Below are 23,067 nucleotides of genomic sequence, written 5' to 3'. Positions count from 1 at the left end.
CCACTTTTCTTTTTTTACCTCTCTGTGAATTGTCTAAATATATTATTTTACTTTTCGTTCGCTGTGTTTCATGGTTTTAAATTATTTTTTATTATTTGATCCGCGTGAAGGAATAGAAATTGTTCTACTGATTAATTATTGTTGCCCCCAAGTGTGTATTGAAGTTTATATGGTCCGGTGACAAATTAATATATATAGGGATGTGTGAGAATTATAATATAGTTTAAGAAGGAGTATCGTAAGGTGATAAAAGCTTTTCTTTAGGCGGAAACTCTTTCAAGATTTCAATGTCAAACTTGTTGTTCGAATGCAGCTCGCCCTGCCTTTTTATTGGGCATTCTTGTAACTTATTCTAAGAGCTTTCCAAAATTCGGATTTCGTTTTTCTATTTCGTCCAGTAGTTTATATTATGAGATATTTCGTATTGATAGAGAGAGAGAGAGAGAGAGAGAGAGAGAGAGAGAGAGAGAGAGAGAGCATATACGTAGGTGAGCAACTGTACACTTTTACCCGGAGCGGTTACACACACGTACAACTTCGGTCAAACTCACAACAACGTGCATTTTCAAATGAAAATATCTCGTAAACCACTGGATGAAATGGAAAAAACGATAAATGGATTTTAAAAAGCTGTTGAATAAGTGTCGGGGAAATGCGATAAAAAAAATAGGGGCTTGCGTTTAAAAAAAAGTTCAACCTCGAAATCTCTGCAGCTGCTATGCAGAAAAAGGTTTTGCCACCATACGATGCTCCTCTTTATACCGTGTAATCCCCCCTCCATCCCACGAGTTTTTCTATAAACCATATATCAATACGAGGATATTTATAGGGGACAACAGTTATAGTGGAATACCCTTTATATTTTACAAATTCAGTATTTCAATTTTTACAGAAATAATAGAGGTATTCACGAATTTAATTCGTTATTAGATAAAAAGATGACTAGCGAAATGAAAACAAATCAAGTTTTAGATAAATCGTATAGAATCTGAGTGGTGAATTTATAAAGCATATTTTTGCGATTAAAACAGCTCTTCACAATTAATAAAATGGAAGGAAAAATACAAATTTCCATAAATGGAGAATGTATATAGGTAGTAAAAACTGTGTACTTCATAAGATAATATTATAGTGAATTATTATATTTTTTATTATTTTCTAATCGTTGTGCCGAATTTATCTCTCCAGTAATTAATATCTATTTTTTGTAGACTTAGATCTGATCCTGCTAATAGTATTTGATTCTATTTATTAATATTGTTGGAGAAATATTGATTTATTTATTAGTTCAATTAAGGATGTGACTTGATTATACAAAACATCATATTAATTTTTTTTTGTTTGAAATTAAAATCTTCCCATTTATAATGTTTACTTTTTATCGGGATACTGTAGTGAGTTTTATAACAGCATTTTATTTATTTGAATAGTAACAAAAGTATGCCTAGTATAATTTGGTGGTAGGGGGGGAGGTGGGGGGATGGGATTATCCATCTACGGAATCCCATTCCTTTACTTCAATAGAGAACATGCAAAAAGTACAACGATAGCAAAGTGTCAATGTGTAAGCGTATACGTATACATAAAATACAGCCTAAAGTGTGTGTGCGAAAATTGACCGATAGTTTGTCGAATAATATGCATATATACGAATGCACATTCTCATTTAACTGTGACTGCATTTCCTGCAGATTCCTTATAAAAGATTAAGTTCGGTCCTCGTTTTACGTGCATAACACAAAGTGCTAAACAGCTGAAGTTTGAATGGAGCTTGGCTCAGAGTTGGCTCGCTTGGTTCGTCCGGAGGATGTTGGCGCAAGCCGCGCATGCCCGGAGATTCGTCGCTGCGCGCAAGTTGAAATAGTCGCCGCTAGGTGGCAACGCCGATGAAATCGTTTCTCGCTATCGAAATGCAATTCCGTAGCAATAAGTTCGGCCTCCGAAGCCAGCAAAGCATACTTACCTGGCGCAGAGGTTACCGTGATCATTAAGGCGGTTCCTCCAGGGCGAGGCTTTTCCATTGCACTACGGTTAGGCTGACCCTTGCGAATATCCCTAATGTGGATATCTCGGGCGTATAATTTTTGATAGTCGGGACTGCGTTCGCGCTATCCCGGAAAAGTATTTTCAAACAAAATATTACATTTTACAGCTGCTATGGTTAATTAGAAACTCTCTTGTTCTTAAAACGAACAAAAATGACTAAAATGTTGGCATTATTTTGTTTAATTTCCATCATGCTCTCTACCGTATTGCAATTTTGTATGGATTGAATAGGCGCTACCACCAAACTGTGTGTGTGTTTGTGTGTGCGTGTCACTCTCTTAGTTGTCGCTTGAGTAGACAAAACTTGGAGATTTGCGTTAAGGTGGTGGAATCTTTCGGCGCGTGGATTACGGCACCGAGCCTGTGAGTGGCGGTAGCGGGAGTGGGACACTAACACACACACACACACACACGATACGACCAGATTAACAGTCACTTCGTCTCCCGAGTCCCGCTGCCCGCATCCTGCAGGCTTGGTACATACATGGTATGTGTATACGTATGTACATACGGCGCGACGATCCACACACACGCCTTGGGATCGCGCTTTTCACGCTCTGCGCGTGCATATACAAGTGGGAAAATGGGAATATATCGAACACTTTACGCATGCCTCGATGCTTTACTCATTGATAACGGGAATAGTATTGTAGCACGTAAGAACGTCGCACATGCATACACGTAACTGCATTGTTACATATTCCTGCAATACTACTTATATGAACAGGGTGCGAGGTCTTTTACTTGGAGTTTTTTCTTCCCGTGTAGATGTATACAAGCGCGTAACCCGTTGAACCCTACACGCCGTGTAATGGTAGCTGGAATAAAAGTTTTGATAGAAAAGTGGCAGTTTTAACAAGTGAGAGATATTTTTTATCTATACAGACCTACGAGTCTTATGATAACGTTAAGCGATGAAACTAAATTATTGGAAACATCTATATATATATATATATATATATATATATACATATAGATTACGGGGTAAAAGTTGGAGCGTGCGGATATAAGAAAGATTAATGTACGATGCGAGGTAATAGACAAGAGGCGAGAAGAGAAGAGGATTCATTCATCGAAGAATGGCTGAACTGGCACTTGCATGGTCTCGGAGCAAGTAAAATTAGCGTCAGTCTGCTTGTCGACGTTCGTCCAAGAAAAGCGCCACGCCGCGGCCGCCGCCCGGTTATAAATAAGTGGCAAATTCGACTGGACGGATGACTCTCGAACGTTAAATATTCATAGACCTGAAAAATAAATGCCATGCAGAAATTTTATTTTCCAATCTGCCTCGAGAGCGAGGTTTTCTAAAAATTCATAATAATGGCTCGATAAAAGTGTAATAGTAATAAGAAAGATGACGAAGGATTTGGATGAAATCTACGTGTGATAAAACATTGCAGTAATATATATATCTGTCTGTGTGGTGGAGAGGTAGAATTTTTAAAAGAATAGACGAGTCGTAAGTTGGTCATGCAGTTATATGTATATAAAAAGTTGTCAGCGTCGCTGGAATATTGGATAACGCGAAGCGGAGAATAGGGTGTTGGGTAGGGTTTGCTGGAAAAAGAAATAAAGCAAAACGGAAATGAGTGTCTATCTATAGCCAGACGGAAGCGTGCAGCTTATGCCGTGGTCCATCGAAAACACCGTGAGGCGGGCGGCCTCATTTGGAGCGAGCTGACGTAAAACGAAAATGAATAAAGTTTCGATAGTTGGCGAGACAACGCATGAGAGTTTCAACCATTCCATAAAAATTGCAAATAAATCGTTTGTCGGGGTGTTCTCGGTACTTTTACCTATTCGGTATCACACATAAGTTTTTGCAGAGTGTGGAGAAAAATTTGTCGTTGTCTCTTGGCGTAAAATTCCTCGTGTTCATATAGGGGAACATTAGTCGGAGCTATTCTTAATGTTGTACGTGATGGCACACGAGAGAACATTGTGCGAGCTGAAGAAATAGAAATGACAGTATAGAATATAGAAGCTCTTATAACACACGTATTGCAATTTTATCAACGCTGACCGTTAAGTACGTGGACGGTCTTAATTTGCAAATGAATATTTGCGTTCATCTTATAATTATCGGTGAATTTTGCGCGGAGTCGACGTGCTTCTCGCAGAGAATGTAATCCGGATGGCCAAGCATCAGGTAAATTGAAAACGTCAGAAGAGTAATTACTTTGCGAAATTATTTTCCTTAATCCAGTAGCTGATTTATATATATATATATATAAATGACTGGAAACGTCCTTTGGAAGAAGGCTAATTATCTCGCTGCTCCTAGTGCTGCACTTATAAAGCAATATAACGCTGGTATAGGTAGAGAGGGAAGCCTGTGTCGAGCTAGAGAATGTCCAACTATAGTGCAGACTGCGGGTCTCGCTATATACCTTTGACGTATTTTGCCGAGGCGTCGCTGTCGCGTAGCAAGATGAACATAAAAATAAATTAACAGAGTGTAGGGGAGAAGAGTATAATTTTTCTTCGAGTTATTCTTTTTCCCTTTCTCTTTCCCATACAGAGAGCTTTTTCATTGCCAGTCCGGAATCAGACAGTATCCTCGCAAAATCGAGTGAATTTGCGACGCAGTGTTCGAGGGGATCCCGCACCACAGCCAGCCCGTTTGCACAAACGACGACATGGATGGACTTTGCACCTGGCCACGCGTACCCTCGACCGAGAAGGAACGGGTTGTACCAGGACTCTCGTCCTTATACTCATTGTCCTCCTGGCGCTTCTCGGCCTCGGTGCAGCTGCACTTTACATTGTCTTTGGTAAGATAAATCGATCGCTATCAATTTGCATCTCTTCTATTCTTGCATCATTTATTCTTTCATAGACTCTTTGTACAAATTTTCACACGATTAGTCTCAATTTTTATATGCTTCATTAGCGTACGTATACTCAGCAGTATGCAGCTATGATTCATTTCTATAGAAGCTCATGTCCTATGTATATATATATATATATATATATACACAGGCCGTGGCTAGTAAGCTGATACGAACAATTATGTCATAACTATTAATAATATCAAAAAATGCTTCGAGCAACAGCTACAGTGCTCGAAGGAACCTTTCCTATACGGTATTATTTTTATTTAGGAGCTGCTATATAGCTTTGACACTGGTCATTTTCAATTTTTTCAGGGGTCTTGTCACAGTCTTTCCTATGTCTGTACAAGTACGCTAATTGATATTATTTTTTATTTAAAGAATATTGCAATCTCTGCGGTACAGATCTTTTTTCTACGAAAGTTACACTCTTGGAGAAACGACAATACTATTTACACTATATACATAAAATTATGACCTTGTTTAAGCGGGAAAAACATACAAAGCGTTTGTGTTTTTCATAAATCATTTTCCTAAAAATTACTGCATAGATTAATCTACAATTGTTCAGAAATATTCCCGTCTACAACCACAACACAGAGCACTATCTTTTTTAGAGTAATGACCGCTGTAATTATGTATCATATTAAATGGTTGTGCAATGTAAAAATCGCTGGAATCATCTATAGAAAACAAAAAAAAACTAAGAAAATTTCATTAATTTATGCAAATATGCATTGTACAAAGCTAAAAAAAGGTTTAAAAATCTGCAAATTGCTGAAAGTACAGTGCTTTTGAAAAGAAGACCATGTTTTCTGTGTAAACTATAGCTTACCATTGCACTTTATTATGCACCAATCACTGTGTATATATATATGTACGAGAAAATTGGCTAAAAATTTCTAGAAATACTAGTACCTAAGCTCGCGACGGTTTAATACTGTTGTAAAAATGTTTGAGGTAAGAATGAAAATCCAAAATTCATTTCTATATAGATTTCGTCATAATCCTAATGTTATATATTTAAATGGGAAAAGGTAAACGCGGCTCGCGAGGGCTACTTAAGGATTTGTCCTCATCTTCGAGGATCCAGAGATATTTCTATCTTTTTCTTCCGATTGAAAGTAACTTTGATGGAGTTGTTGGCGAAAAGAAAAAAAATATAGCCTTTTTAACGATCAGCCTGATGTCTATGTATATTTCTAATTTTTTACGTACATTAATGATTACAACAGAACCGGAACAACTGCAAGTAATCCAGCAATATCTGAAGTCATCATCAAGGGGAGAGCTAACGAATTCCACATTGAGCGAGGAGAGAGTGGAATTATTGTTGGAGAGGGAAAATGAGACATCGTCGATCAAAGATATTTCCGTTTCGTCAAGGGCCAACCCGCCAATGGAATTTTTCGAGGAAACGACGACGACGGAGCTGGTGGAAGTTACGGACGGGCCAACAACCAATTCGACGAGGTACTGCGACGACTGTCTACCTGGCGAGGTCTGCGTCGGCCTTGTCGACGATGATGTGCCGATTTGCAGAATTGGCCTTGACCCCAAGGACCCCACCGGATGTGCAGGATTATGTCTCATCAATAAGCAACGTTGCCACAGACTTGACGTCGATGCATTCCGGTATAAAGATCCCTCTCGATACTTATGTACTACTTCTTATATATATATATATATATATATATATATACGTATACACATTGGAGGATCTATTTCTAACGACGAGAAATAGGAGATTCTCCATTTAATTATAGTTGAACAATATAGAAGCAATTAGTAGTTTAACGACTATTCAAAGGTAATGATTAAAATTTTATTAAATTTGAAAAAAAATATTAGTAAGCGCATAATCCTATATTCGCGGAAAGCAAGAATTCTAACGGTGTCGTATAGGAGATTTGGTGTTATATATATGTTTCACTGTAGCACTCGGAGAGCATATTTCCTTTGATTTGATCTTATAAAGAGTAAAGGATATTTATTAATAAAGAATAGCATTATTATATAATTCTAACGAACAGGGCATATTATTAAAGTGAAAAAGTAATCGTCAGTCGGCATTTCACGGTTCGACTAAACGCATATATATATAGTAATAATTTTTATATACTGTCATCTTTAAGAATATAAAACGTTCCAACTTAATCTTTCTAAATTCTCAACTTTTAAGTGAGCACTGCTCTATAATTGCATAGATTTTTTCATTGATTCCCATAAATTGTATTGATCCATGCAGTTTATATTTTACATTCATATAAGCGCCTGAGATTTTATCTGTATTTGTAAACTATATGTATGGGGTAGCTTATTTGGAAAGTCCTATTTTGCAGTTTCTTTATGTCACTGAGACGACGTCAGCACCTTAAAATAACAGGATTTTTACGTGTACCAGTTGGAAAAAAAGTTCTTTTACCTATGGTCTGCATTTTATTTTTTCTCAATTATTTAAAAAAATAGACTCTTGTTACTCAGCAGGATTTATAGCACGGAGTAAATAATTGTTATCTTGGATATCTGATAGAATCGAGCTTACACAGATTGATGTATTATCATATAGGAATACTCCTGAACGGTATCTGTGTGTGTAACTTAATAATAATTTAACAATGTTACTGAAATATTTCTGTAAATTTGATGCTGCCAGGTATTAAAAATTTTTCTCTTCTCTCGTCTCCCTGTCTCCTTTTTCAAGCATTTGAAAATAATGCTTCACGAGCGTAGATGGACTCTTTTAACAGGAAACTGTAGGAAAGAAGCGATTTATCGATCCTAGCTGCATTCTGCAATAAACCTGCAGTTATTAATATTTACTGCAGCAGTCAGTGATTATTAATGCAAGGTATAAAAGAAGCGTGAAAAAAGTAGCTTGCCAGCGACTTTCCAGCTAACCGAGTCTGAAATAAAACTATTAAGAAAATTTGATTGAATAATTTGCCGAGCGTTTTCCTTCGATCCGTTTTTCAACGATTATCAGTATGAAATTCAACACGCCTTTCTGTTAATTGAATTTATTTGAGATACTTTATGCACTGTACAGAGTCCGCCAGATAAAAGGACCCAGAGCATGGATACAAAAATTCTGTTTATCTCTCTCTCTCTCTCTCTCTTTGTCACCGTACGTGGAAAAGATGTGAATTTGTTAAGAAGACCTTTATAGGAGTGCGAGAGTCGAAAGATGTTTCAAAAAGGTAATATACGCGTGATAAATTTATATCTCTTAGGGTTACAAAGTCGAGGAGAGTATCATGTCCATATGGTGCGAGACTCCTTTAATATATATGGCGGACTCCATGTGCATATACATACATATAGAGGGTCGGCTAGTCGAAGCAGGTCAGAGAGCATGGATGCAATGTGAGAGATTAAAATGTTTTATAAGACCTTTCCCAAATGTCTTGTTATTTGCTTTCAGAAGGGTCTTTGGCAAATATATATATATATATCGTAATTGCAATAGTTGGAGAGATTTGTGTCTGGTGGCAAGCATCCATCGATCTACGTTCTGGCACGTTTCAACTGACCGACCCTATATACATGTGTATATACAGCAGTTTAATCTCGAGATCTTGATTGAGAAGCAAACGATGCTAGGCAAAGCCAATTGATTGCTCGTAGGGAACGCAACCCATGAAACAATCGGTGCATTCTTCGTTACTGAAATTTTTCCATTTTTACTCTCCCTTCCTCCGCAGTGCTCTAAATTTAGACCCAACTCCAACTCTATGGCTCGCTTTATTCGCAAATTAATCAGTAGGCTATCATCGCGAAGAATATATTTCTCCCTGAAATTATCCGGAAAATTATACAATCAATCGGTATTTCACAAGAATTTATCCGTCGGATTGTTCTTGCTATACTATAGATATTGCGTCAATTTGATAAAGATTCACTTGTATAGCGTACGAAGAATGGAGGAAATGCAATTTATAAAGAGTATCGTGGGAAATGCTTTATTGGATAGATGTTAGTATCAGATGCAAAATATATGAAGACCAAAGGTTAAGAGTTACTATATATTGGAGTATCATCGAAAAATACATTTCCCATATGAAAACTGTCCGGAGAATTAAAATCAATCTTCATTTGGCAACAATACATATCTGTCGAATCGCTGTTAGCATTGTCAATAATAAAAATTGATTTATAACGGGCGAAGAATTTGAAGAATTGGATAAATTGAATTTATATAAACAACACTATTGTGGGCAATATCGTTCGTTATAAATGTAGCATTGAATGGAAAAGGAGAGATGCTCCGAGAGAGAGAGAGAGAGAGAAGGAGAGTAGGGAAAGATTGGATGACTGGTAGAGTGATTTTTCGTTATGTTTCAGATGTGTCGATATCGAACATTATTGTTTGGACGATGAGTGGACCTGCCTCAATACTCTCTGCATCCCCCTAGATAAACGCTGCGATGGCCATATGAATTGCTACGATCACTCGGACGAATACAATTGCGGTGAGCAACAAAAAATACTGCTTCAGAGCCATCCACCAGTCACCAGTAAAAAGACCAATTTCTCTACTTTCAAACGTTCGTTATTATCAGACGGAAAAACTACCAAGCCCATTATACGTGGAATGAACAATTTCAAATGGATGTTCCAAGAATTATACTCGATGGAGAATGGAAGGAGCTAACAGTTTGAATTAGTGAAATAAGTAGAAAAAGGTAGTGAGGGGGTTTCCTTTAAAAAAAGGAATATTAAACAATGGAGAAATCAATGTTGATAATAGCAGGAGGGATTGTCCTCTCTCTCTCTCTCTCTCTCTCTCTCTCTCTTCTCTTACATCCTTTGAATACTCAAAGTGGCGATGAGCTATATTGGCGGGAAGATATTGGGGATTGATAGAACGGTGTCGAGGGAATATTTCGTTGAAACGTCAAATGTATTTATACGAGTATGTCTAATGGTATTTTGTAGAGACGAGCCATGGGGCCATAGGGCCATGGGGGTATTAGCCCAGTTACGTGTATGACCCGTAAACAACTCTTTCTTATCGGCTTTGCTATTGTTTGCGTGGCTTCTGTATTTCCATCCCCCTCTTTCTCTCCCCGTTCAACGTTAATCCGATTTTACATGGATATTAACGCGTGTCAAGTACACCAGCACTGAGAGTACACGCGACCGCGACGTGCCACACATACACAAATACAAACACATTTGACGGATTTCGTTTATCGGTTCCTTTGAGCGACGATTCAGCGATAATTATTGTTCCTTTTTCCACTGATTTAGTATACATATGACATGTGACGTTTTCTTTTTTTGCCTAATACGGTGTAAGAAAAAGTAGTAATGGTATATTAATCGAAAGAAAATAATTCTATTCTGTTTAGTTTGCGATCATCAGACACATTTCCAGTGCGGTAACGAAACTTCCTGTTTACCATTGGAAAGGAGATGCGACGGAAAGATCGATTGCTGGGATGCAACTGATGAGATTAACTGCACCTTAGGTAAATCCCATCTTCCTCTCTCTCTCTCTCTCTCTCTCTATCACAAAATTAGTAAACTTTACATCTTGAGGTATATGTATATCGTGGTGGTGGTGCTAAGCTGGTAGTCTCGCTAAATCGCACACAATGCTTTATCATAGTTTTAACGGTAGACTGACAGAAATAGTATTGCTTCGATCTACGAAGAGTCCCGTCGCGCAGTTGATTCACGTCGATCCGATAATTTCATAGAAAGCGAATGATTCGAAGAATAACCTTTTTTTTTTTCATTTATTTATCAATCGAAAATGACTGATTTTGAAATTTCTTCCTCTCTCTCTCTCTCTCTCTCTCTCTCTCTGCCAGAATTTCATAGTCTCTCCTTACTCAATCATCATTTAGGACAATCTGGAGAGCAGTATCAAGATTTTAAGCAAGAATCAAAAGAAGCTATAACAATTTTATTCCGAACCTCTTTTGCTCCCTCTACATATACAATATGTATATATACACCTAACGTGATTTTATCATTTTGCCATTACTTGGGCGGATACATGACGTATATATGGTAAAAGTAATATGATAGTTATGAAAATCAATGTTTTCAATTAAAATGGCATCGATAAATTGAATGGTGTTATAACGATATAGTCGTCGAATAATCAAATTTAAAAGGAAACGAGCTTCCAAATACAAGCCACTTTTATTTACATTCAATTTATAATCAACTTATTGTTTTTAAAAACAAAACATGTACCATCGTGGTTAAAATGTTATAGATTGAGAAATCATAGAGCAATAAAATACTACATAAATACTGCTTATAATCCTGCGTAAACGTGTTTTAATTTAGTTTTATATTTTGTCGTAGGTCGTAATCTTGGTTGGTGTGAGTACAAGAAGATTCGATGGCATGCAAATTTTATACACACATTCTCCTTCTTCATATATGTGCTTTCCAGTATTGCTTTAAAACGAACACGTTGCATGTGTTACTTTTCTATACACACATAGATTAAAAGTTGCATCCTCTATTGACAAGTTGACCGAGTCTTATGCCATATATTAAAGGCTTCTTTTTTTTCTCGAGATTTTTTCATTACGAACACACGGGAGGTATATATATATATATATATATGGTGAAAAAGTGATATTTCTGGAGCATTCGGCTTTGCAACTGTTTGACTATTGCATGTTATTAGCGCGCGAGGCAATGGATGCCCGGCACCAATGCATTATTAATCAATGTGTTTAATAAAATGATAGCTTGTCCATTGGAAAGCGAATTCACCTGCAGCAACGGGCAATGCATATTGAAGGCTCGTTTCTGCGATGGCCTGGTGGATTGCGCCGATGAATCCGATGAACCACATGGATGCCAGGGTCGTTGCAATAAGCACGAGTTTACATGCCAGTAAGTTTACAATGATCCATCATAGTTATAGAAAGCGTGCAAAATCCTCTATTAACCTATCATCTTTTTTCTTCTCTTCACCCCCTTGCAGAAACAGTAGGTGTATAACCAAAGGAATGAAATGCAATGGGATCGATGATTGCGGAGATGGTACGGATGAGCTGCACTGCAAGGATAGGTCTGCGTAATAGTGAAACTTACATATGTAAACAATGTTATTAATCTATCAGTGTTTAATGCGACAAGCTTTTTTTTATACAGATTATTGTACAAGTAATGTATATATATATACAATATATATATGCGTGTTGTATAGATCAACTTAATTGTTTCCAATAAGAAGTAGCACGAATTAGAGAAACGAAACTGGAGACTCGCGTTGGATAAATTATCGAAATGTTAAAAGTATTATTGAAGCAAGAGACAAAATTTGTAATGAAATGGATGAATTATTGGAAATTGTAAATATAGCATATATGTAAAAGAAAAAATGTTAACGTGTGTTCTTTAAGCGAGAGAGTGAGAAAGGTGTAGCATATACATTAAGAAATGGCAAGATTGAATAAAATCTTTTATTTCCAGTTACAGAATTTTCTTACATTGAGAGCGAATAATGTATCACTTTTCCAAGAGATAAATTACGTAATATTCATGACATTCCTTAACAATAATTCTTGTACATAAGTCAGTTAAACGATAAAATAATGTTTTCAATTCACTCGCAAACAAGTCTTTTGTAGCTTCGAATTGTTTGTCATGAGTATATTAATACGTAGATTACACAATAATAGTTTATTTATCTATTGTTATTTCAAATCCACTTTTCACAATTTTTAAATAGCTACAATGAGGAGAGCTACATCGAAAAAAAACTAAAAACACACACACCTTCTCTTAATCAATTTCCTGTGTGTGTGTGTCAATGATAACTCTAGCTATTTCCAACTTAAACATGATATTAAATAATTACAAAAGAGTTTTAAGCCGTTTGATATTTATTCACTGAACGATGCAGGTGTGGCTATATGTAAGTGTGAAATCTCTTTAAGCGATACTGTCTCACAATGTACAGCATTAGCGCAGCAGTAGTAATATTATACTTATATACAGACATAAATTATATAGACATTTGACACTAAATCAATCTATCTTAAAGCCAATTGTTTTTCGAATAGAAGAAGTGATCTTTACAAGAATTCGTCAGGCTCTCTAGGGGCGTCGAGGTCTCGATAATGAATAACAGGCCGGAAATCGCCGCCGCCACTGTAATATTGAACATTACAAATATACATATGTGTGTATATATATCATAAAATGGAGCAAAATTTATCATAAACATAAATAATTTCATTTCAAAGCGCTCTTTTCTTTCAATTTAAATACAGCAGTAGCCATAAACGTGTGGGATTTAATAAAATGGAAAAATTGTTTGATCATTGGGTAAATATCACATGCACAAATGGACAGGAGAAATAAGAGTTGCGATAAAATAACGCGTGGTGGTAGCGTCGATATCATAGACGTTGGACCAACCCAGCACCAGGATATTAGCGGAAATGGGAAAAATAAAGTCACATATAATTCGTAACAAATAAATTTATTTGTTATTTTTGTTTCTTAGCACATTTCTTACAGCATCGCGCGATCCTTTTGCCTAATGTTAGATATCGCCTAATGGCATGGCCCTTCTCCTCTAGTATAATATTTAAATTATTTATTAAGGTAATAAAATATATATTGCATTTTTGTATTTTTCATATTTATAGATTATATATTATTTACACATTGTATCAATTACCGTTGCATCTGGATGCATACTAATGAGATTATTAAAAATTTTCAAAGTTGGTCAAAAATTGTACTGGCTGTGAAACTGGTCCTATTGACATTGTTATTTATGCTATGACGTGGCTTTCTAACTTTCACATCTTCCCAGATTAATGCCAAAAATTAATGTCACAAAACATGTGGCCTTCTATCGATCGAGCAATATTTCATCAGCTATTCAACGAGCTGACCAACGAAGGAAAAGGCTAACCGAGTAACAATAATTGCCCATGCCTCAAAAATAGCCTCGGTGCTGAAGATTTCTCCATTCATGATAATTCTCTCTGCGGTTCATGCCTTGCGTATATCTATACGAACGCGTATTAATTAATAATGGATGCACGCGCGTTACGCGACTTATAGACAGCAATCTGCTGCAAACAGCTGATATTATTCTATTTTGCGTTGATCGAGCGCGCGAAAATCCCGATTAAAATTGTTACGAGTAATGATTAAAATTTTTGTCAGATTAGAATAGATCCATGTCAGGCTGGTCCAAGTCATTATAACTAATAATAGGTCTTGAGGTTGAATCTGGAGCAGCCCTGGAAACATCGGACGACCACGTTCAATCATATCAATTTGAAAACAATTAAAAGTAAAACTGCAACTTTTTGATGCTTCTCAGTATTGGTCAAACTTACTTTTTACTCGACTTTTGAAAAGATATTATTTAGAAATTTAGGGCTTTTTTCAATCGAAATGGGTTACTGTATCTAAAAGACGGTTTTACGATGGGAGACGAAGGATCATGGTGACCAAGTGAGAATTTAACAGCATGTGCTTCAATGTACATTGAATATATTATAGTGAGATTACACGAAAATGATCGTTATTTGCAATTGCTTACCGTCCTCTATTGAAGCTGCCACGACTGGGACGAGGCATTCCCATACCGCCTCCCATTCCACCAAATCCACCGCCGCCACCACCACCACCGCCGCCTCCGTATCCAGATCCATACCCTCCTCCTCCTCCTCCTCCTCCACCTCCACCTCCTCCTCCACCTCCTCCTCTTCCTCCGCCGTAACCTCCTCCACCTCCATATCCACCAAATCTAAAATTTAATTTGGAAAAATCAATAATTATGGCACAGAAAATGGTAGATATTATCGATTTTAAGCGTTTCATGGATACTGTTTCATTACAGATCGTCAAAACCAATATACTCAAATTATCATGTTACTTTAAACGTTGGGTTTCATTGTTGTTTATCCTTTTGCCTGATTCGCTAACACAATCTATATCTATGCTTGTGCAGCGCCCAATTAAAAAGAATTTACACAAGAGTTATTTAAAAAAATTGCTTTCTCGATAACATTTTTTAAGAAGATGTACAAAGACAATTAGATTCTTATGAAAAATCAAGTAAGCTCGGAAAGAGTCAAATCGTCTATAAAATAACGTTGTAATTTTAAAATTCCTAAAATATAAAGATAATCATTAAAATACATGGTAACCAGTAAGATAGAGGAATAAAGCTAATTCCGCTTGTCTCCTTCGAATAGAGTCCAGTGAAAAATTGGGATACGAGGGATGAAGATCCGTTTAAATAATGGCAGTCGAAAGCAAAGCTTATACTTGAACTTGATTCCAGAAGATACACGAAACTGGAGGAGTAAGCGTTGTGAACTTTAGGAGTGCTTACACGTTCCACCTTCGTCTTTCTTCAAGTACGTTTACGTTCATTGCATCGCTCCGTCTGCCAATGTCATTGGACTGAAAGCACACGATGTATTCGCAACGGCTTTTCTTCATCGGAAACGCAACATGGATCAACGCCCGGAAAGATCGTGAGCCACAAGTCTAATTGTACGAGCTGGCAATGATAGAGAAGGTCGCTGTGATCCTTACGGCTCTCTCTCTCTCTCTTACTTCCATTACGGAATACGAATACAACGTCCGTAAATCTGTACAAACGGTTTTCCGTCTTCAGCCTATGATTCGCTCTTCTCCATGGCCTCCGTGTAACGGTTGAATAGTGTCCGATTAGCAGCGACAAGCGGAATTATCTTCATTCTTATCTTGTTTCCTGCAATCTTTCATTTCGTTACTTTTTATGAGCTTTTGGGTATTCAAGTTAGTACCTTGCATCACGGTGTATTTCATTCGATAAAAGTCCATCTATGCCTATACAGAGTTTGACAGTATTTAAATGTACTCTTTGAATATTTTCCAAAAAGGAAATTCTTCAAATAGCTGCTATTTAAATGTTTATAATTGTTTTTCCAAAACCAGGGGCTGTTCAAGCCTAGATCGATTCTTAACGAAAGAAAAGAGCCTACAAATGATGAAATCCCTCGTAAAAACGTCACAATTTGACAACTCGCTTTACCATTTTGCTAAACTGTAAGAGGTTGGTGTATCCACGATCCAATCAAGTAAAGCGATTAGAAATAAATGTAATATTTAAAGAACTAAAAAGAAAAACATACGAGCTAGGATACGGTGTGAATCCTTCCCGAGGCCCTTCTCTTACTGGTGCTTTATTACCAGGATGTTCGGGAAGTTGTGGTCGCTTCGGATCCTTCAAGTAATTATTAAAGTATTCAGCCTCCGCTTTTACTTCAGCAACCTTCTCGGCATGCTTGTTGAAAATGTGCTTGCGAATGAAATCGGGGCCCTTAAATTTCTTTCCACTCAGTGGACACAGCCATTTATCTTTCGACAGCTCTTGGGTATTGGCTTGTACAAATTTCTCGACTTCGCTATATTGATCGTAATTAAGAAAAACATAATTACCATATCTTTATAAAAAATAATCTCACATTGATGCTCATTACTATTGTTAACTGATAAAACCCGAGGTTTGATAAAAAGGATACGCTTCGGCATTTTTGGCTCCAAGTTTGTCGAATTCTTCAGTCGACAAAGTAGCAACTGGCTGTAAGAAAGCTGACATTTTACTTTCAAAATTACGACAGTACTCAGTCAATTCATTGCTTGAAACTTTAGTGGTAGGCGGTGGTCCTCTGACGTGCATTATACCACATCTATTTGGCATCTCATCCTCATTTGGATATTCACAGTGATTATAATAATCAACGGAATGAACAATTCGCAAATATAGCACTAGTCTATCTAGCACCTACAATTTATTTCATAAAAAACAATAGTAAACAAAATTAGGAACAATCATAATTATGACAGCAAAAGTATTATTACCTTAATCAGAGCAGAATCTCGTTCGATAGGGCCATCACCATCGCCACCAAGTTGACCTTCTTCGTGATCGCCAGACATGCCTAATAGCTCTTCCTCCTCCGCAGAGGCTTCCTCTATCAAATAATCAGTTATGTTCTTTAATACTGGATTTTTTGAAGACAATCCAAAGGCCTGTGAAAACGCGTGTATTACTTCAAACATCCCAAGATAACAGAACAACTATCAACGATACTTACGGCTTGCTCGACTTCAAGGGCGCTTAGTATTGATTTATTGTCTTTACTCTCTTCCTCGTTCTTTGTATTTGTATTATTTTCCACCTTCTTCTCTTCCGTCCATAATCCAACCCTGTTATCCAAATTATGTACAATTTTTGCGCTCAATTTAATATCGTGTCTCACAATTTGTTTGTGCGATGTCAAACCATTAATTGTACGAATACGTCGAGAAAGGTCGCGATTAACTATAGCTCCAAGCTCACAGTCTCTTAGCTGTTAAATAAATTTTATTAAACCTCTGAAGAAATAATCGAAGAGTACACAACTGTAGCTTCTCCATTTACCCGAATATTATTTAAGCTCCAACATATTTCTTTAATGTTGACTTGTCTTTCAAAAGACACCCAACCTCTGCGAAACCATCGTCTTTCTGGCTGGGGATCGGCTATTGCAACTCGTAGGAACCCAGGGAAGCGTTTGCACATCTAATAACATGAAATACCATAATAAAACCAAACTCTCATTACGACATATTAAAAATATTAATATAAGTTTCAATGTAACTAATACTAACCGCTTCAACCTCAGCTTTCGTTATGGTCGGTGCTAAATTTCGAAGGAAAATGCTGCTTGTTTTATGAAGAGCACGAGGCTCTTTCTCTTTATCTTCGCTGGCTAAGTCAATTACCGCTTCTGGTTCTAATGTAGGCTTTTTGAATTCGGCAACCTCCTCCTTCTTAACTTCTTGATCCTCTTCCTTCTCGTTACTCGCTTCCACAACTGCATCGTTTATATCCAGCTTCTCTTCTTTAGCTAAAAATTTAACTATTGGTATCGTTATGGCTTATTATGCACGGGTTAGGTCCATTGTACCCATCACAAACCAGGTGTCTAATATAGTCTCACGTACAGCAAAATAAGCAAAAATTTGAAAATCGCAAATTGTGGTTGACACTTTTTCAGAATTTTGCTCGCTCTGTTATACGCGAGATACCCGATCTGCGATCGTGATCGTATACAACGAGTCTCACACACAGCTATCTGTTCACTTACAATCATCCGTTTTAGTTACATTAGCTTTGTTACTATCGCTACCAGATGAGCTACTGCTGCTACTACTACTGCTGCTGCTGCTATTACTGTCTGTGCGCTTTCTTTTCTTCGGATTAATTGCATCCTCAGGTTTTTCGACTGAAATTTATTATACAGCTTTTTGATTCCTCATATTATAAAATAAATGTAGTATTAGCTCTCGATTAAAAGTTTGCAATTTTCACCGGTTAGAAGTCTCCCCGAGTTTTATACCCTCACTTTCCTTTTTGCCATTTCATTTTAAATTCCAAGCGCTACTTTTACAGCAAGAAACAATCATATAGAATATATAATCCGATACACTTTTTCATTAATGCAAATCGGAGTCTCGATGTAACTCTTTAATTAAATAGCCGTAATATTCTTATCAATAAATTACAGGTTTGTTTGCGAAAGAAATCGATATAAACACGATATAAATCGAATTACTTTTAATTACCTTATATATAAAAGTGTTGAAAATCCTCAAATATACACTTTTAACAATAGTTAGATTTACCGATTTTTTTATTTAATTAAAGCAAATTTATTTACGTAATAATTAAACTTGATTTGTCTTATGTCGCGTTTGGATTTATTTTAAACGTAAACATGACACAAACTTATTAACAATAATACTAGTTCATTAATTAAAAATACCGAAACTTTAATTTGCATTAACGAAAATGTATAAAAAGTGTATCAGGTTATTATATCTTATCGCACAATATCTTGTTACGATAATGTTCAAGGCTCAGAGTCGGCTGACGACAAAAAACGATTCCTTCCCGAATATCTATCCGTCCACGTCACGAAAGGTAGAGTCTAAACCGACAAATACGGTATATACCTGGTTCGTCAATAGTAGGATTTTCTTCGTTATTATTAGTTTCTTCAACACTTTCCTTCATCTTTTCCAGCTCGTCAGGCTTAACTTCCTCTTTTTGATCTTCTTTAACTTTGACTTCGGAGCTGACTTCCTTCTTTTTATCTTCTTCATTCCATGTAGGTTCATTCTTTGCAACGTCACTTAAAGAAGAGAAAGTTTGTAATGCACAATCTTAAAAGTTAAGTACAAATAGAAATTTCTTACTTAAGCTCTGGCTTCTTATCATTCAGTTTCGGTTTATTCTCTTCTTGCTCTTTCACCAACGTATCTTTAGATGCAACTGGTTGAAGCAGCTTAACTTTTAAAACTTGCAAATCTTCTTCTGTACCACCTTCCAGCTTTATAACAACTGCATCCAATAAGTGCAACAGTGAATCGGCTTGATCGGCATCTACCGATACTTTGTCTATTTCATTTGCGTTCAACATTTCTAGAAAAACTTCTACCCGTTTCTAAAAAAGGAAAACATGTTAAAATAAAAAAAACTGTTGCAATCCGTTGTAGGTCAAAAGAAGCAACTGGTAATACCTTTAAAGCAGAAATTTGTTCTTCTTTTCTTTTAACTGACTCCTCTGGATGGTATTTTATCTTGAACCTGATGCACCGCAAAACAAAGGAGAAGAGTTAGTCTTATAAGAAAAATCAAAGTAGTTTTTTCTTAAACAATATATTGAAATATTTGCCACCTGCTTTTAATAGAATTACGTAAAAGTTTACAAGTATCCAGTATTACTAATTGTTCAAGAATCATTATATTTTTACAAAACGTATCTCCCACAGTGTAGAATATTTGCTAGTATAAGAAACAGAAGAAATCTGATAAATAGCTAACTTCTATTAAAAAGTATTTCTATTAAAATTAGTCTTTTACACCATGCCAAACAAATCCTAACAGAATCAATATCACAGCTTTAAATAGTTAGAAGCATATGAGCTACACAGTAATGATGGGCTAAAATATGCTAATAATACTATATTAGCAATTCTGTGAGAATGCGTAGACTGGGTAAAAGCATAAAATTATTTAAACAGATAGAAATTTCCTTAAAAACAAAAGGAAAATTATTTAATTGATTTCTAGTGCATTTTCAGCACGTTCATCTTAATGGTCAATGTAAGGACCATATTTGCTTTGCAGTATTTTACACAATCTTGACAGTATTATTAACATTGTCAGTTACAGAATATAGCCTCACCTGTTGTCTGATATTTAACTCGCTTTCGGTATTCTCGTAGATTCTGAGTCTATAATGTCTAGGCTGATAATATCAGAAATAAATAGCGGGTTTAGAACGCGGCCTACGCGAGCACAAATTTTGGGCTTTGCGCGCCCAGCTCGCAATGTTAACTACCTAATAGACAGCTCAAGTCTTCGACGATGCGCGCAGCGCGTAATTCATAATAAATCGTGCGAAAAAATAAAGGTGTGAGGTGACCTGTGCCCAATGCATAAGGCGATGGCTGCTGTTTGCTGTAGGGATAGACAGAGTTACGACATTTTTTGTCAGCAATATTACTTATAAATTATCAGTTATTCAGCCCCACACGGTCCCAAATTTACAATATAACATATCAGTCTAACAATACGAATCTCCAACCACGTGTTTTAAATCAGGTCGATATACAATTGATGGTTTGAACTGATCCAAAATTACATATTCAATGGCGACTCCTTGAGAAAGCCATTAAACCTTATATTTAATTGATTATATTAAAAATAATAAATTTTAATAATTTTCTAGTAAATACGAATGTTCAATTTATAAATGGTTGATATTGACCCAGCACTACACTTGTAATGCTAGTATCTGCAAATTGGTAAATCAGACATTCGTGTTTACTGGGTTCTACTCCTTTTCTTCCGCATATCACAATTATAAGAATTTTAATGTTCGCGTATTGTGTAAAGCTATATTTTTATTGATAAAACATGTGAAATATCCACAATGGCTGTATTTAATATTACTCATTCAAATGTTTAAAAGAATTAAGAATTCCAAATATTCGATTAACCTGTAGTCTGCCGGTTATATTTTGTTTTCAAATTGTAGCCTATGATGATAAAGAATATTTATATAACTGACCCACACTATGCATAAAAAATAGGTTAAAAAATGGTTCTCTTTATAAAGAGTAGAATGAAAATCTTGAAAATTTTTTCAAATTATAGAAATGTTAATTTTTAAGCATGGATGAGTCGAATCCCAGCCACATTTTACAAATTTCACCTCAGAAACATTACAAAAATGATGTTTCCCGGCAGCCTAAAGAGGGAAAGAAATATTTCTTCAGAAATTTATAATTCTGTTTTATTTCAGCCAGTGTGGAATACGAGTACTCAATCTTTTTAAAAAAAATAGTTTTAGACAAAATAGTAATAACTCTAACCGAATATTCCCCGTTATGTTTATATTAACTAATTCAGTTACCATTCTTCATCCTTGTGTGCTACAAAGAATTCATTAAGTTGCTGGCGTCTAAAGTCAAGTTTGTATTCGTTATAGCGTTTGATAGCTTCTTCATCAGTAATCGTGTCTTCTTGAGTGCCAAGGAAAGCTTTGAATGACATCATTGGTGGTTGTGTTTCAACATTGGAATTGCTAAAATTTCCAGCAACCTCTCTACTAAAATAATGATATAATTTCAGTAAACTGCTCTTATTTTGCATTAGCTTTATAAAAGAAAATAAAGGAAAACATGGTTTGAGTTTTAAAAAATATAGGAGAAAAAAAATTCTCATAAACAAACCTACTGCTGTTGCTATGGTTACCACCATAGTGATGGTTGCCATGATGAGGTGGTGGATAATGGTCTGATGCTCCCCAAGAACCACTACCTCCTCCACCTCCACCTCCTCCCCCGCCACCTCCACCCCCTCCACCCCCACCCCCATAGTAATCATGGCTGTAACGCGGCCTGTCATCCCACTCTCCTCTCATTCTTTTCATCGGAGGTGGAAGATCTTGAGATCTGGCTGGACTATAGCGATCACGGCCACCTCCACCTCCTCCTCCACGATATTCTCTGTATTCCAATCTTGCCCTAGGACGACTTGACCATTCCCTAAAATGGTAAGTTCAGTTATAAAAATAACAATTTTTGACGCTATTTAAATAAAAATATACTCGATAAGTTATACATTTAATAATCATTGATTAAACATACAATATGATGGTACTCATCTCACTTGAAAACTGTAAAATACTCTAGAATTATAGGAAAGGAGTAAGCTTTAGGATAAGAAACTATAAATGATTGTCCTTTTAATTTCTAGATCTGGAAATATACCCTAAATGATATGTTTTTGGCAAATAATAAAGCACCTGTAATTTCTTCTTATATTTAAATTTATGCATCTTTATTACCAACCTTTCAACCCACTCATCTCTTCTCCGGTCATCTCTACGTCCTTCCCTTGAATAAGATTCTGGTCGTTCCCCTCTGAATTTATCTCTTCTCTTTCTATCATACTCATCATCAGAGTCTCCCATGTTTGGCAAATAAAATGGAGTGGTCAAGTCTGAGAACTGTACACCTAAGGTGTTACAAATACTATTTCAACCTGCAATAATTTTAGGTTTTCAACTTATAATGCACAAGTAAATTAAAAATATTATTTTTTTATGGCCCGGTTCCACAAGCCTTTTTTGATCTGGATTAAGTTAATTTTGCTATATTTTATGTCACATAGAATATAGCATAATTAACTTAATCCAGTTTAAACAAGGCTTGTGGAACCGGTCCTATATGCACACGTTAACCTCGATATACTAAAAATGTAATCACAATTGATTTCTATAATTTCATGTAACTATACCAGATATTTAAATTAAAAGCTTTGCATAGTGTTTGAGGAGTAAAGCTTCGAAAGGGCTGAATGCTTAATTTGTTAATAAATGCTAAATGATAATGATACAAGAGTTTAACTATAATAAACACTTCTCCCAATACTATTGCAAACGTCATTTTTGTGGAAGGATTTAATAAAAGTGTAGAGAAGTCTAATAAAACAATTATGTTCTACTACAAATTATGTATAAAGAAATCATACCGAGAAGAAAATTATTACCTTGCTTCGTATGACCGACAACGAATTCCTAAAGACGCTTAAAAACTAAGAACTTGTGTTGGCTGTTGGCACTGAAATGAG

The 23,067-nt window shown here is 36.1% G+C and overlaps 2 protein-coding genes and 1 non-coding gene across 4 annotated transcripts in view; 2 read left to right on the top strand and 1 right to left on the bottom strand.

Annotated features, from left to right (window-relative positions):
- The window catches only part of LOC136784730 (uncharacterized), a 41,412-nt gene extending 29,173 nt beyond the window's left edge, over positions 1-12,239 (top strand). Inside the window, exons 5-12 of one of the 2 annotated variants that reach the window (XM_066745607.1) lie at positions 4,568-4,820; positions 6,116-6,515; positions 9,225-9,352; positions 10,235-10,354; positions 11,205-11,222; positions 11,600-11,747; positions 11,839-11,925; positions 12,009-12,239. In XM_066745607.1, coding sequence (XP_066601704.1) covers positions 4,568-4,820; positions 6,116-6,515; positions 9,225-9,352; positions 10,235-10,354; positions 11,205-11,222; positions 11,600-11,747; positions 11,839-11,925; positions 12,009-12,024 — 1,170 coding nt within the window. In that variant the 3' untranslated portion in view covers positions 12,025-12,239. The remainder of the gene's footprint in view (positions 1-4,567; positions 4,821-6,115; positions 6,516-9,224; positions 9,353-10,234; positions 10,355-11,204; positions 11,223-11,599; positions 11,748-11,838; positions 11,926-12,008) is intronic. The other variant, XM_066745608.1, reaches the window with a different exon arrangement.
- On the top strand, positions 1,956-2,117 carry LOC136784747 (U1 spliceosomal RNA). The gene has a single exon (XR_010824453.1). It is a non-coding gene; the product is annotated as a U1 spliceosomal RNA (small nuclear RNA).
- Positions 12,240-12,305: 66 nt separating the features above from the next.
- Positions 12,306-23,067, bottom strand: Ars2 (arsenic resistance protein 2). Its single transcript, XM_066745609.1, has 17 exons — positions 22,987-23,067; positions 22,287-22,479; positions 21,666-21,980; positions 21,347-21,538; positions 19,446-19,512; positions 19,122-19,369; positions 18,879-19,057; positions 18,011-18,148; positions 17,532-17,770; positions 17,302-17,442; positions 16,967-17,230; positions 16,740-16,910; positions 16,400-16,662; positions 16,022-16,282; positions 14,582-14,631; positions 14,425-14,551; positions 12,306-13,010 (listed from the first exon to the last, which is right to left on the bottom strand). The coding sequence occupies exons 2-17, from the start codon at positions 22,406-22,408 to the stop codon at positions 12,935-12,937; spliced, it is 2,853 nt and encodes a 950-aa protein (XP_066601706.1). The 5' UTR covers positions 22,409-22,479; positions 22,987-23,067; the 3' UTR covers positions 12,306-12,934.

The sequence above is a fragment of the Prorops nasuta genome, unplaced genomic scaffold, assembly GCF_024137725.1.
Source record: "Prorops nasuta isolate Cenicafe-Biocafe unplaced genomic scaffold, Cenicafe_Pnas_1.2 PNAS00067, whole genome shotgun sequence".
Taxonomy (NCBI): domain Eukaryota; kingdom Metazoa; phylum Arthropoda; class Insecta; order Hymenoptera; family Bethylidae; genus Prorops; species Prorops nasuta.
The sequence above is the reverse complement of the archived record's forward strand: the minus strand, read 5'-3'. Positions and strand labels throughout refer to the sequence as shown.